Here is a 13,908-nt window from a genome sequence, read left to right on the forward strand (position 1 = left end):
CCTGCCACATTTTCCCCACTTGCTTCAGTTAGCGTTGGTGTGCCATGTCTCTGGGGAGCTAGGCGTTCTCCCTGTGTGTGAACACTCTCTTTAGCACTTTTTGGAACCTCAGAACCTAAAGCTCCAGCATTGAGGTTTGGTGCTGGTGTTTGCCTGGGGCATACCTGGAGCTGGCTCCTAACCGGGCTGGGCATGATGCTGTGTGTAGCTCTGAGAAGGGATGGTGTGATACCACTCCAATTCTTTTTGGTTTTATTGCAAACTGTAATTTCTTTGGCTTCTTTGGTGAGCAAGTTAATGGAAAACAGGTTTTCTTTAGAGGAGAGAAATCTTTAAAACTTCCTTTACTTTCTCATATGATAATATGTTCGACGAAGAAGATAATTAAGGTGGTGTCGTGAGCGTGATGCACAGGATCATTTGTTCAGTGCTCGGCAGTTCTTTAGCTACATCCCCTTGGCCTCCTTGTTGCTTCTGTGTTGAAGAGGACTCCCGGTAGCTCGTTGCTAGGAAGGGATCGGGCGGCGAAGAAGTCTCCGTGCATACCTGGTGTCCTGTAACCAGCCCCACTTCTCTTTGGGGCTTTGATGATTCATTCCCTTTCGGCCCTGCCCTGTAGTTCGCAATATCGAGAGGCAGCACGTGGGACTGGAACGCTGTCAGGCTGCTGCCTTTGAGAAACTGGGGAATAAACCTGACTTTAAATAACTGGAGATGGTATCTCGGGCCAAAGTTCCGAGTCTGCGGCGAGTGCCGTAGCTGAGCGCTTTGGCTGTGCAGCCGCACACGCCCGTCCTTGCCCGTGTCTCCGCTCCCGGCCGCTTTCGCTTTCGCGGGACAAAGTCTGGGCCGCCGGGACATGGAGGGACGCGGGGTCCCGCCCGGCCCCGCCCGCGGGGGCCGAGGGCGACGGGGCCGGGGTCGCGGCGGGGGCCGGGGCCGGGGCCGGGCTGCGGAGCGGCTGCCCCGGGCCCCCGATCCCGGTCCGGTCCCGGCCCCCGGCCCCGGCGGGCCCGGCGCCGCGGAGGAGGGGCTGCTGCGGGCCCTGGGCGCGCTGAGCCTGCGGCCCCCGCGGGACGGAGGGAGGCTGGTGCTGCTGCGGGGGCTGCCGGGCGCCGGCAAGAGCACCCTGGCCAGGTAAGCGGGACCCGGACCTGGGCTCCGGGGCAGGAGGAGCGGCCGGGGCAAGCGGGGCAGCGCTGCGGGAGCGGCTGTGCCCGCCCGGCACTCGCTGCAGACCCGCCCGGACAGGGCACGGCTGGGGTCGGGGGGAGCGGAGCCCCGAGGGAGCCCCGGCTGATCGCAGCCGCCCGCAGCCCCCCGGCTCCAGGCCCGCTCCAGGCTGCGCTGTCCCCGGCACCTGTGGCCGTGTCTGGGTGTCCTGCCCGAGGGACTGTGCCAGCTCCTGTTCCGAGCGAGTGGTACCTACAGGGATGCTTCTGGTGAGGTGGACTGATCACTCCGACCAGGCTGGTACTTGTTCATTTTCTCAAATTGGTGGTGACTTTCTTTTTTAAATTTTTTTTTTTGGTTGATTGGTTTTCTTTGGTTTTGTTGGGTTGATTGTTTTTGGGTTTTTTTGGTGATTTGGGTTTTTTTTTGGTGTTTAATCACGAACATGGTAAAAAACTTCCTCTCTCTGGCTGCAAATTGGCAATTCTGACTTCTGTTTTTGTAATGTCCCGCACTCCTGGTCAGAGCTTTACCAGTGTATAAAATGTGTAGAGTAGACCACTCCATGCTCCAACACCTCAAAGGCTGATTGTAAATAGGTGGAAAAACACAGTGGGGCATGCTGGGAAGCAGCACTCCAGTCGATGTGACTGTGCAGCTGCAGTTTGGTATCAAAATATCACAGTCTGGTATCACACAGCTCCCAGTGCCACCCACTCCCTATCAAAAGAGGAACGTTCCGTCTTCTTACTCTGCTGGGCTGAGGAACCCGTGCTGGGATCATGGGCTGCCACAGGAAGGGCTCTGCTGTGAGAGGTGTGTGACACACTGGGTTCATCTACAGTTTCCTCTTCTCAGTACAGCACTTCCCTGTCCCACTGGGCCTTCTGCCTCACTGCACTTTGGAAAACAAATTTATTTGATGAATTGCCAAATGCCGTGTTTTGCTCACACCCAAAAACCACACCCCTCCCTTAAGAGGCCGTGTAAGTTGTGGGCCTGCTCCTTCAGGGGGATTTGGGTCTTCTCATAGCACAGTAAGAACATGAAGGTTTGGGGCCATGTTCTCAGGCAGTGCAAGTAACTGTACTTACCTGTACTTTTTAGGTCAAAACACAGGGTTAATTGTTAATGACACATTTACAAAATCAGTTATAAGTGTTGTTGTAGTAGTCCTCTGTGAGATGAAGGTTTGAGTATCTTACTGCTTCTAGCCCCTCTTAATGGAATAATTATGTTTAGCTGTTCAGCAACACACTGAACAAAAAGATCAAAAAGCAGCATTTAGTACCTCTCCTTAACCCTGTCCAGCTTGTGAAGGATTGTACCAAGAGAATTCTTTTGCTGTTCTCACACTGCATAGCTTTTGGTATTGGTAAATGCTATGTGCTGCACAAGGGCAAGTTTGCAAAAAATGACTGCAGCAGATCTCAGTGCAAGAGCCCACTGAAGGAGGAAGGTGGTTGTTTATTTGCAAAAGTACTCTGTAAACTCATTTTATAAATTCAAGTTTATTTTCTCAGATTTTATTCACTCACAATATCACAACTTAATACTTGCAAGCATCAAGAAGAATGTGCTCAGGTGGTCTGCCCAAAATCAGAGCAGACAAGGACCATAAGCTGTCCCATCCTTGGTTTCTCTGCTGGGTTGCTCTCCGTTGGTGGTGGCAGGGTAGGTTTTGGCCAGGTCTGCTGTGCTGTCTCCACCCAACAGCTCCTATAATGCCATTTTTTTCCCTGTGAATTCTGCTTACTTGGTGCTTTATGAATCTTAGGTGGTTTTTTTTCCCCATTATATTCATTTTCCCATGTCTTCATCATCTGCCACTCTTGGAGCAAGGGGAAGGAAGCAGGTGTGGAGAGACTGGTGTGACCTACTGTCCATCCTCCTGCTCTCAGAGCAAGGGTTTTCCTGTGGCAGGTCACCAGTGCTGGGCCTCAGCTGAGTGCTGGCCTTGAGGGGCTGTAAACAGGACCTATCCCAGTTTTATTGCTGTTAATGATCTTGGCTGTCAGTGGGTACCATTGTTTTAACCTTTGCTCTGTTCTTTCTTCTGGTGCTTTCACACATATCTACATTAATTCTTTCTGCAGATCAGCCAGTATTTCTGTGTTTCTGTCCCAAACTCTACATCTTTAGGGTGCCCATGAGTCACAAACCATGAATGTTATCAGTGGTGATACAGCAACCCAGTGATAACTCCACTCAAAAGGCCCCATTTCTATTCATCACACAGTCCTAGGAACACCCTGGGATCCATGGCTTGTTTCCCTGACCTCTCAATGTCACTCAGCAAAGTTTGGATACAGCTTTGTAAGCTTTAGTTATGGCACTTCTGTTAAAATGATTTCCTCATCCTGGTTGCTCCCAGCTCACAGCAGCCCTACACTGGCAGGGATCAGTTCAGGTCTGGTTTTTGGTTTCTGGTAAAGACAGCGGAGGACCCACGTGTGATATACTGAGTAGTCAAGCCAGGATGAGGAGTTGGTCTGCTCACCACCAAGCTTCCCACCTTTCCAGCAGCTTCACTGTTAAGGATGAGCTTCCCTGAACCACATATTTTAGGTGGCCCCGGCTACCTGCCTTTAACCTTTCACCAAATGTCACGGAACTGTGAAGGAGAGTCACAGCTGGGAGTCACATCTCCATCAGCCCCCTTCAGGTGTGCTGGACATGCTCCTCCTGAACACATTGTCCTTGACTTCACAGTGCAGGTTTGTGATCACACTGAGGCAGCTGCTAAGAAAAAGGTTATCTGAGGTGCAGTGGCAGCTATACTTCCAAAAATGCCTCCAGAATTTAAGCGAGCCACATACAAGCTCATACCTGCTTGCCCAGCAAACTCTGCATTGCACAGTAGCTGCATTTCCAGCCCTTTGGCAGCCAGCACATTGCTGTGCTGCACAGCTCAGCTTACACCTGACCCTTTATCCAACAGTTTAACTCAAGCTCCATAGGCTGGGCATGATCAAACTTGTAACTTTTCAGCCACAGCTGTAGATTTATTTCTCAAAATGAGCTTGTTCTAGTACTCCCTTGTGAAGCACAGAATGAGTAATCTTTCAGAACAGGAGGGGAAAAAATGCCCTGGCACTGAGGCATCACTGCTTGGCACAATCTTTGTCTTCTCCATTCTCTCTGCTGCTGTTGCCCGGTTTATCCCAGCACCTCCAGTCCTGGGCCAGCTGTTCCCAGCGTTCCCAGCACCCGACCCCGCTGCAGCTCTGCGGCTCTGACGGGTTCATGGCCTTAAGCTCTTGCAGCTCCTGCCTCCACGCAGCATTGCACTGTAAACATTTACCTTTGCCTGAAACCACTTCAGGTGAGTGGTCTTGATCAAACAGGACTCGAGCCTGGTGCTTTAGGAGACCGAGCGTGGTTGGACCCTCCCGAGGGTGAGACACAAAGGCACGGCTGAGCTCTGCCTGCAGCACCTGGCAGCTCGGCAGGCAAAGCCCTCGGGGCACCTGGATTGTTCAAACGCAATAGACAGTGGCAAGTGCTGGGCATTGCCACTCCAGATCTCACAGTCCTGCTTTCCTGCTGCAGCAAAAGGCTTTTAGACACCTTTGAAATGCCACCCTCTAACGTTTGGAAGAGTGTCCAGAGGAAGTGGTTGCATATGGTGCCAGTACATACATGTTCTGGTCTCTGATATTCCATTCCATGGCCTTCTGAGCACTGAAAATGTTTATTCCAGTCTACTATCAGAAATTAATTTATTTTCAAGTTTTCTGATGGAAAAGTATGATAACCTATGGATACAAAATGCATTATGCTCTACCTTTTGCTAAGTAAAAGTTTTCTGCTGTTTCAGAAACTACAGAGGATAAGAAAGTAAGAAGAGAACGAGGGACGTTTCCTCTGCTTAAAATAAACCTCCTTACACCCTTTTCTCCTCACCCCTCTACAAGGTGAAGTAGGTACCATATCCACTCCAAGATGAAGACATGTAGTACTGTGCAATTATGTGTCCAAAACAAATCAATACTGAACTTTTCACAGATGCTGTCTGTCACAATGCAGTGCTTCCAATTCAGTGGCTTCTTTAAAAAATGCAAACATAGCTCCTATGTGTCCTTTGATCTTGCAAAGACATTTGCAAAGCATTTTTCTTTTCCTCCTTTGTAAGCTTACTGTGTAAGTGTGCTTATCTATCAGCAGTGGGTAATTTTCTTTTTACAGGGCAGTTCAAGATTTATTCATAAATAACTGTGGTCACAAGCTCTCCCATTTTGCATAGCTGGTTTGTATTTTTCTAAAATACAGGCATTTTAATTGCTTCCAGTGATTAAGAGCATGATGTGATTATGCAGGACCTTTCTTCTAAGCTAACCTGAGGTCCTGTGAAGATTGTGAAAGGCTCATTTAGTAGGGACCACATGAAAGAGTTCTTGGTGCTCTCTGGAATGATAAGGGAGAGAAGAAATAGGAGTTTTGTCAGCTTTGTGGGCAATATGGAAGGGATTACAGAAAAGAGCTGCCGACTTCAGCAACAGTTTGGTTGTTTTGGAAAGCTAAAAGTTAAAACCAGCAATATAAACAGAAGGTAAACCATCTTTTTCACACCTCATGTTTTCTTATGTTGCTGTTAGCAGGAGCTCATTTGGTATGAATATAGCAAATGTTACAGTAATTCATAGCTCTCAGCCCATTTTGTCCCATATTTTTCCTCCTTTGAAACACAAGTTTTATCTACTTTAATTATTGATGTGAGGACCATAGACTTACAGGTATTCACCTACAGTTTAGATTGTTTAAGGGTTAATATCAAAGCCCTCAGGGCTGAAAATTCAGTAAGGTATGTGCCAAGAAAATGGATTTTAAAATTAGCACTAGTTAAGAACATTTTAAAAAGAAATACTGAGCAAGAAAAAAAAATTAGTCTTGAGATCTTTTATTAATGTGCACATTTTATGTCCCTATTAGTAGCCAAAGGGAAAACACATAGTTTAGCAGTCAGTTTTTTAGAGAAGAAATTGCAATGAGTAAAGCAGTGGGAAAGGTGAGGTGCTGAATCATAGGGAGACCTGAATATATCTGGTTATCCACAGCAGTAACCAGATAAGTATTAGATGCTGCTTTGCTTTTCATAATAATAATTTGGCCTGAGGCCAAAATTAAAGCAACAAAATTTTACTGTATGCCAACAGTTTAAAACATGATTTTTCTTAAATCAGTTTGCCCAGCAGTAATTTTGTGAATAAAACATCCCTCTGGGGCTAGAAGACAAGGACAGGTAGGTGTTGGAATGATGCATTACAGGGGATACAGCCCAGTCCTGGCTCCATCAGCACTGAGTCACTGCTGGCTGGGGTGGACCCCACCACAAAATAACATTAATTAATCAGCAGATGGTAGAAGTTACAGTAAAACCAGTGGAGACAGAGCAAAGCCAGAAGCTGACCTTTATTCAGCTAAATGCACCCTGCAGTCCTAGTGAAGAGCTGCTGCTTGCAGGCAGATAAGGGTACAACTGGTAAGTAAATGGTTGGAGCAGAGCTGGGTGACAGAATTAAGGTTTTTCTGTCTGTGTGCCTGTTCTGCTGCTGATAACCTGGAGACACCTTTTGCCTTGCTCTTGCCCATGCAGATAAGACATTGAGAAATGGTTATTTTGCAGCTTGTGGGGATGGAGGGAGAAGTGTTTATTAGGAAAGCTGAAATGAGTCATAGGGGCTGGAGACCATGTGTGGTGTGAGACAGCAGGGCAGCAGCATTCATGTCTGAGAGATACAGGGTTTCTTGACTGACCTTTCTTTCTTTTCCTAAGACATTCTGGGCCTTGGGGAGACAGGAAATAGAGGGATGATGCCATGGGCTCTCCCTGACTTATTGCAGAGACTCTCTCCTCCCCCAACTTTTCTCTGATTGATTAAAAAAAAAGGACAATTCTATATCTATGGACACAAAAAATTCTGGATTAGACACAAATGGGAACACAATCATACATTAAGAGTTGTGGGTTTTTTTGTTTTGTTTTTTTTTGTTTGTTTTTTTTGGTTTGCTTTTTTTTGTTTGTTTGTTTGTTTGTTTGTTTTTTGGGGGTTTTTTGGGGTTTTTTTTTTCATTTTTGTTTTGTTTTTTGTTTTTTTGTGGTCTCTAAGGACTGGCAGAGGGATGCTTCACATTTAAACCTCCACACAAGGCAGCACTTCCTTCCACCTCCAAGAGCCAATAGCTGCCTGTGAGGCAGCTGGTCAGTGTCCAGCAGGACACACATTTGCTCCCCATGGCATCCCCAGCCTGCAGGAGCACTGCTGGGGGACACACTCCCATGTGAAGGGAAGTGAGATTGCCCAGTGCCACTCACCACAGCAGTCTGCTTTATGGATCTGCAAATTTGTCTATAAAATATTTTTTATAAACTCAGATTTGTTTAGAAAATTAGCTTAAAAGCTGAAGAGATAAAAATTACTCAGTCTACAAGAGGAGGTTTAAGTGGAGCAGGGACAAGTGATAAGAGCCATAAAATTATATAAATTAACACAAAATATTGATTTATCATTCAAATACTTGTTTGCAAATTAAAATTCTAAATAAGTGCTACCTGCTTTACAGCCAAAAAAAACCCCTCAAACCAAACTCATGGTTCTCTGGACCATCTTTACTAAATAACAAATCCTTCCTCCTGGTTATCTTCAGAAATCTCTGAAGATAAAAAAATTCCCATCATCAAATTGTCTTCTGACACCACCTTCTATGCCTGGATAAGCAGGTTTGGACTACTGGTTTTGGGTTTTTCTCCCTTCTCTTTACAGTCCTGCTTTCTCAGGTAGCTCAGAAGGAGAGCTGAATATATTAATAAGATTAAAGACTCAGATGTTGGTAGTCCAGTGTAGATTTCTCTGCTGAATTAAAGAAATCAAGGCCACGCCTTCAAGCTCCATTCCTTTCTTCCTACGTGTCCATCTACTGATTGTAGTATTTCCAGATCCTTTAAATTGGGATTTTTCAAATGAAGCACTGTGTGTATTTGCAGAGCACTCAAATAGCTCATGGCTTACTGGTCTCTGTTAAAGGCTGTTACCAGGTACTAATTCCTCTTTCATCTTTTACTTTTCCTTGCAGACAGCTGAAACGTGACAACCCCACTGCTGTAGTCCTTAGTACTGATGACTTCTTTATTGAAAATGGTGTCTACGTCTTTGAGCCTGACTTCTTAGAGGATGCACACAAGTGGAACCAGAAAAGAGGTGACTGAACTTTATCCAGGGGCTGTGCAAAATAGTTTTGCATTTCAGGCTGTCTTTAAACTTAGCCCCCAGATTAAAATACCTCAAGGTGGTGTCATACACTGTAGTTCATGGGGCATTGGCTAAAAAATACATTTACCACTTCTGATTTGATTTCTTCTGTCTTTTATAAAAGGGAAATTTGTAAATGAAAGCATTTTGGAGGTTGGTTAATATTATTTTAGATGAGGCACTGCCGAATCTTGATGCCCTTCAGACACCAGCCCAGCAGCTGCTCCCTGCAGTATAGGCACTGCAGCCTTCTCCTCTAACTTCTTAGGTGTCTGTCCTGACCTGGAAGGGGGTGAGAATATAATGATAGACAGGAAGAAAACTTGCAGGCTGAGTTTAAGTTTGAGAATTAAACAACCCAGGTCTTTACTCAATGTATCATGCTTTTGTGGCTGTGCTCTGAAGGAGTTTGTAGGGATGGTGATGAGATCTCATATTTTGAGATGATGTAACAGGGATCTCCTGCAAATGACAGTAATTTTTGGCTGTTTTAAGTATGTTCTGTAAGAGCTTCAGATCAGCCAGAGGCTGCACCATCTCTTCCAGGAGAGCTGCTGGGCACTGGAATTGGCTCCCATTTGGGTGGTAGCTGCAAACCCAGGTCTGGTGGGGAACCAAGTGTGTGAGAGTGGGCAAAGAAAAAGCACTTTGGGGCTAGTAAGGCCTGGCTCTGTTATTTAATGTATTTTAGCTTTACTTAATGTGTTACATTGCAGCACGCAAAGCAATGAAGAAAGGGAAAAGCCCGGTTATTATTGATAACACCAACATCCACGCTTGGGAAATGAAGCCATATGTGATGATGGTAGGGAAAGCTCTGATTTATTGCTTTTATATGCCTAGCTGTGACATATATAGGTTGATCTGACTGAAAAGGTTCATTACATGGCTAAAAATATTTACTTCAGTTTTCTCATAGTTCTCTAATTATAGTAAAGGATGGATAATGTGATGAAGTAGGGGCAGAGGTGCCAATGTAGTTATTTAGCTGGTCAGCTTTGTAACTCAGTGAAGGCAAAACCACTTAAAAAGATTAATGGCCTTTGAACCTGCTACTTCTTGGTGATGAGGCCATCATACCCTTCCCCAGTCATGACTAGAATGGAACAGTTCCCAAACTATTTGTTGATAAATATATCAAGATATGGTTTATAATTGTAGTTCATTACTTGTGAAATACACACCATACAGAGTCTTTGAAAAGGCATTGGTGTCTCTTGTCAGGAGTTCTGGCAATTCTTTTAGTGCAGTTTCATAATGTCATCTTTGTGTCCTTTAGGCACATGAAAATAGATATGAAGTTACATTCCAAGAACCAGATACACCCTGGAAGTTCAATGTTCAAGAGCTGACAAGGTACATAGTTTTCTCTTTGCTGGAACGGGCAGCTTCTCTCATTTTGTTGACATGCTCTCAGGTCAGCCTTCTTCCTCTTCATATAAGGAAGAATGTAGCCTGGTAAATGCCAACAGAAGGATTGTTGTGGGAAATTTTCATTACTGAGTACCTGGTCTGTAGTGAATTCAGCCCTGAAAGAGCCTGAAGTGAGTCAGGCAGTAGAAAAGGCAACAAGCCCTGAAGCATGTTTTTGTGCTGCAAGTTTGATGGGGGAGGACCTCTAATTTTCATTCTGTATTTTGAGCAGCAGTCTCTTTTGTTTGGGCACAAACTCGAATCTAAGCACCATAGCAAATATTGAGACTTCTGTCCTTAAGAATCTAAGCATAACAGATGCTGTCCTGCTGCAGCATGGAGGGATGGTACATCAGGTGTGGGTAAGAAATGGGGTTCTAGAGGATCTTTGTAAAGATCTTAACACACACACACAAAGGATAAAAACACTCTGCACAGTGTGGTAGGATGTAGAGGCAGCTGAATGTGGCTCTCAGGATGTTATGTTGACCAATGACTGCAGGGTTAATGGCTGTAGTCACTGAAAAATTTAGTGCAGGTTGACTTCCTAGCCTTGAGCCAGCCTGATGTGAGTTACAGAGAGCAGTGCTCTCCCAGCTACCAAATCCAGAAGATAACATATGCTAACTTAGGGCAAGATAACAAGGCATGGGCACTTCATTGCAACGGAAGGATTTGTTTTCTACCAGCCAGGAGCTCTAGTCAAAAATTAATGCTGCTCCTGTCTGTGTGTGGTGGACACAAATGGCAGAGGGCCAAGGCCCAGAGTGCTCATGGCTGCAGGGGGAGGCAGGACATGGCAGATGATGGCTCAGGCCTGGGGATGGGTGAGGACACCACCAGCCTGAGCTGTCAGCCAGCTCTGGCCTCATTAGCACCAGCCATTGGTAGGGGAACACTGCAGGGACACAGTCTGATCATTTGTTGTAGGCAGAGCTACTCAGTAACAAACTTGCAGTTTGTTTTATTGCATATTTGACCCTCATTGACTTTTCACAGCAGCATTGTAAAGATAATTCACATACACTCACTGGGGCACAAGCTGCACCTTAACAGCACTAAATGGCAACCCCAGAGATACTCGGGGTTTGCAAACTCACAAACAGAAATTCCTGGTGGTCTTTGGGAAGAAAATTCCTGATAACTTGTGGAGGGCTCATGGCTGGTGCTACTGTGGCTACTCTGTCCAGAAAGCCCTGCATGTCTGAGCATTATTCCCCTCCCTCTCAAACTTGTCATTTATGAGTCTGCCTTGGAGCCTGAGCCACATCATGTGTGATGTCTCCCTACTTGCTCTCAAAGCACAGCAGTTTGTGAGCTCTGTCCTTGCTGCTGCTCAGTATCTGGGCTGGCTGCAGCCCTTGGCTGCCTGTCTCCAGCTGTACAGAAGCTCACTGAGGCCAACAAGCTGTTAGTGCTGAAACACAGCAACACTCGTATAAAATATACACAGGTCTTCTACACAACTCTTATTTTGAACATTTGTCAAATCCCTATGTCCCATCTGCCTCCCAAAAATAATGGTGTTACATTTTTCAGCAGTCACAGTAATGTTCCTAAGAAGTAGGTGGAAGTGAACAGTAATTTGTAAGAAGAGGCCAGAAAGAGATCAGTGGAGACCTGAACCATTATGCTGAACCTGTCAGGGACTTCAGCAAACTGAAGGTAACGCCTCATACACAGGCAGCTAAATACTTGTGTTTTCTGTTACTTTTCACTCCACAGAAGAAATATTCATCATGTCCCTCGGGAAAAGATACAACGGATGAAAGAACAATATGAGCATAATGTCACCTTCCACAGTGTTCTCCGGTCTGAAAAACCAAGCAGGGATGAGGGAAGCTACAGTGGAGCAAGTGCAGCTTATGGGACAGGTCCCCATCCCACCCACCTTCCTGCCTTCCCAAGGAGGAGACCGGGCATGGCACGTACCAATGTGACATTTAACTGAAGCTGTGCGTTCCTTGGTGTTTTAATTATCAGGGTACAAGAGTCTCTAGTTTTACATTTTTTTCTAAACTGTTTTTTATTTTTGTGTTTTTCTACTAAATTCCTAAATTACTTTCTTACAAATCGTTAAATGGCATTGGACCGTGATCTCACAGCTCTACATCAACACTGTAAGAGCACTGTACTCAGTACAATCTGTACTTTTGTCTCATCCCTCTTCCATGAAAATCCATCCAGGCATATGTGAAATGTACTGGGCTCTACCACATGCCACATTTTGGGTATTTTTTTCTGCATCACAGTCTGACACTAGCAGTAAACATTCCTAACTTATTTCTGTCTTAAGGCCATTGTGGCCAATTCTTTCCCCACACAATTGGCATTTCTTGCCATTTTAATGCTTTATATCTGACTGTATAAACTTTTCGTATCTACTACTTGCCTACAGCATTATTGTAACTTTCAGAAGCAAAGTGAATGATGGTAGCTCAACAGATTTTAGCAAGATCTGATGCTGTTCCCTCTCTCCACTGACTGGATTCATGCTGCTCTTACCTTAAACACAAACAGCTTCTCCAGCCTGCAAGCAAAACACTTCAACGAAGCAAACTTAGCTCTTCATCTTGCCAAGACATAGGAGTTCACTGATCCCAAGATGGAGAGGCTCCTAAAATGAAACATTAGTGTTAGGCTTGTGCTTGTTAACTCCTAAGTGGGAACAGGGCTACAGGAGCAGTTCTGAACAGCTGAAGCAGAAACACAGACCAAGGAGCTATTTAATAATAACTCTGCATGGCATTTTGCTGTGAATCAAATAATCATAGCTGTTCTTTAAACCTCCCTTAGTGCTATATGGAAAGTCTGAGGAGAAAAGTACAAGAACTGTGCCAGAATAGCAGAGCAACATTTCAGAATTAAAGCGTTCTGTTTGCTGAAAATAAGAGAACTCTTTATTATGTCCTGTGCCACTTTGGACAGCCAAACAACTCTTCTAATGTTGCAGAGGGTAACAAAACTGATGGCTTTAGACTGAAACAAAGATCCTGCTGTAATGTAGGAACACAGAATCAATGGCTTACAAAATGTCATCAAACCCTCAGCCACACTGATGTTATTGTACAATACATCTTTGTGAGAAGTGTTTACATATGAAACTTCAAACTATTTTGCAAATGAAGTGTTATTTAATAAATCTGTTTTTGTAATAGAACTTTATTAAATACAATCAAGTTTTAATGTACAAAGTGTAAAAATAATTTGAATTTGAAATATATACAATACTGTACATGTGCATTAGCAGCATTTTTGGGATTTTGGTCTTTGTAGCATTCTGTGGGCTGGTAATGAGTCCTCAGGTTGCTTTGGGTTCTTCTGAAGAGCCTCAGCTACTTCAGAACTGCTTTTGATGAGTTATTTGCTTCCCCAGTAGACCTGGAACTATTTCTGGAGGACAGATCATCAGATAAAGTAGTAGCTGTTGCATTTCTGTTTTCATTTACATAATCCAGCTTCTTTTCTTCTGGTAAATTATTCAAGAGTGCTTGTGTATTAATCATTGCCAGTTCTTCATCAGCAACCAGGTCATTCTCAGGAAGATGGACAGTCTCTCTCACTTTTTGGACAGTCTCTCTCACTTTTCTGCAAGGGGGGACAAGGCCAATATTCTGATCTGTCCCCTTAGGTGACTTGCTGTGCTGTAACCCCAAACTTCGTGGAGGCTGAAATGCTCTTTTAACAGATGGAGAAACTATTGAACATATTGGTGTCAGTGGTGGAGGGGCAGGTATGCAACTGAGGAAGTCCATAGCTTTTCTCTTTTTGCTGGTTTTGAGATAGTTTTCATTAACTGTAGCAGGTGAAGGTGTTTTTGCTGAACCTGGTGTGACAAGTTCCATATTTGGTGTGCTAGTTGAAAAAGGGCTTGGATGCTTCATTTCAATTCTAGAAGAGATCTGGGTAGAAAGAGAAGTTTTATGTTGAATAGAGTGTTCTCATAAACTTCCTCAAAAACTTGCAAAAAATGGGGGAACCCCTCCACCCCTCCCAATATAAAAACACTACATCATCATTCATATCCCATTTAAGTTAAGTTTGGTATCTGCTGATGGTGATTAATATTATT

The 13,908-nt window shown here is 44.7% G+C and overlaps 2 protein-coding genes across 3 annotated transcripts in view; one reads left to right on the top strand and one right to left on the bottom strand.

Moving 5' to 3' along the window:
• The first annotated feature begins 317 nt into the window (after positions 1-317).
• N4BP2L1 (NEDD4 binding protein 2 like 1) lies at positions 318-13,071 on the top strand. 2 transcript variants are annotated; one of them, XM_071433951.1, is made up of 6 exons: positions 1,144-1,473; positions 4,994-5,090; positions 8,248-8,372; positions 9,140-9,228; positions 9,703-9,779; positions 11,562-13,071. In XM_071433951.1, the coding sequence occupies exons 1-6, from the start codon at positions 1,434-1,436 to the stop codon at positions 11,785-11,787; spliced, it is 654 nt and encodes a 217-aa protein (XP_071290052.1). In that variant the 5' UTR covers positions 1,144-1,433; the 3' UTR covers positions 11,788-13,071. The 2 variants fall into 2 exon arrangements, with proteins under 2 accessions (XP_071290051.1, XP_071290052.1); XM_071433950.1 differs by lacking the exons at positions 1,144-1,473; positions 4,994-5,090 and adding an exon at positions 318-1,137.
• BRCA2 (BRCA2 DNA repair associated) overlaps positions 12,981-13,908 on the bottom strand; it is a 34,390-nt gene continuing 33,462 nt past the window's right edge. Inside the window, exon 28 of the mRNA XM_071433946.1 lies at positions 12,981-13,738. Within this exon, the coding sequence (XP_071290047.1) occupies positions 13,172-13,738 (567 nt within the window). The 3' untranslated portion in view covers positions 12,981-13,171. The remainder of the gene's footprint in view (positions 13,739-13,908) is intronic.

The sequence above is a fragment of the Agelaius tricolor genome, unplaced genomic scaffold (assembly GCF_023055355.1).
Source record: "Agelaius tricolor isolate 1412-34295 unplaced genomic scaffold, bAgeTri1.0.p SCAF_9, whole genome shotgun sequence".
Classification (NCBI taxonomy): Eukaryota; Metazoa; Chordata; class Aves; order Passeriformes; family Icteridae; genus Agelaius; species Agelaius tricolor.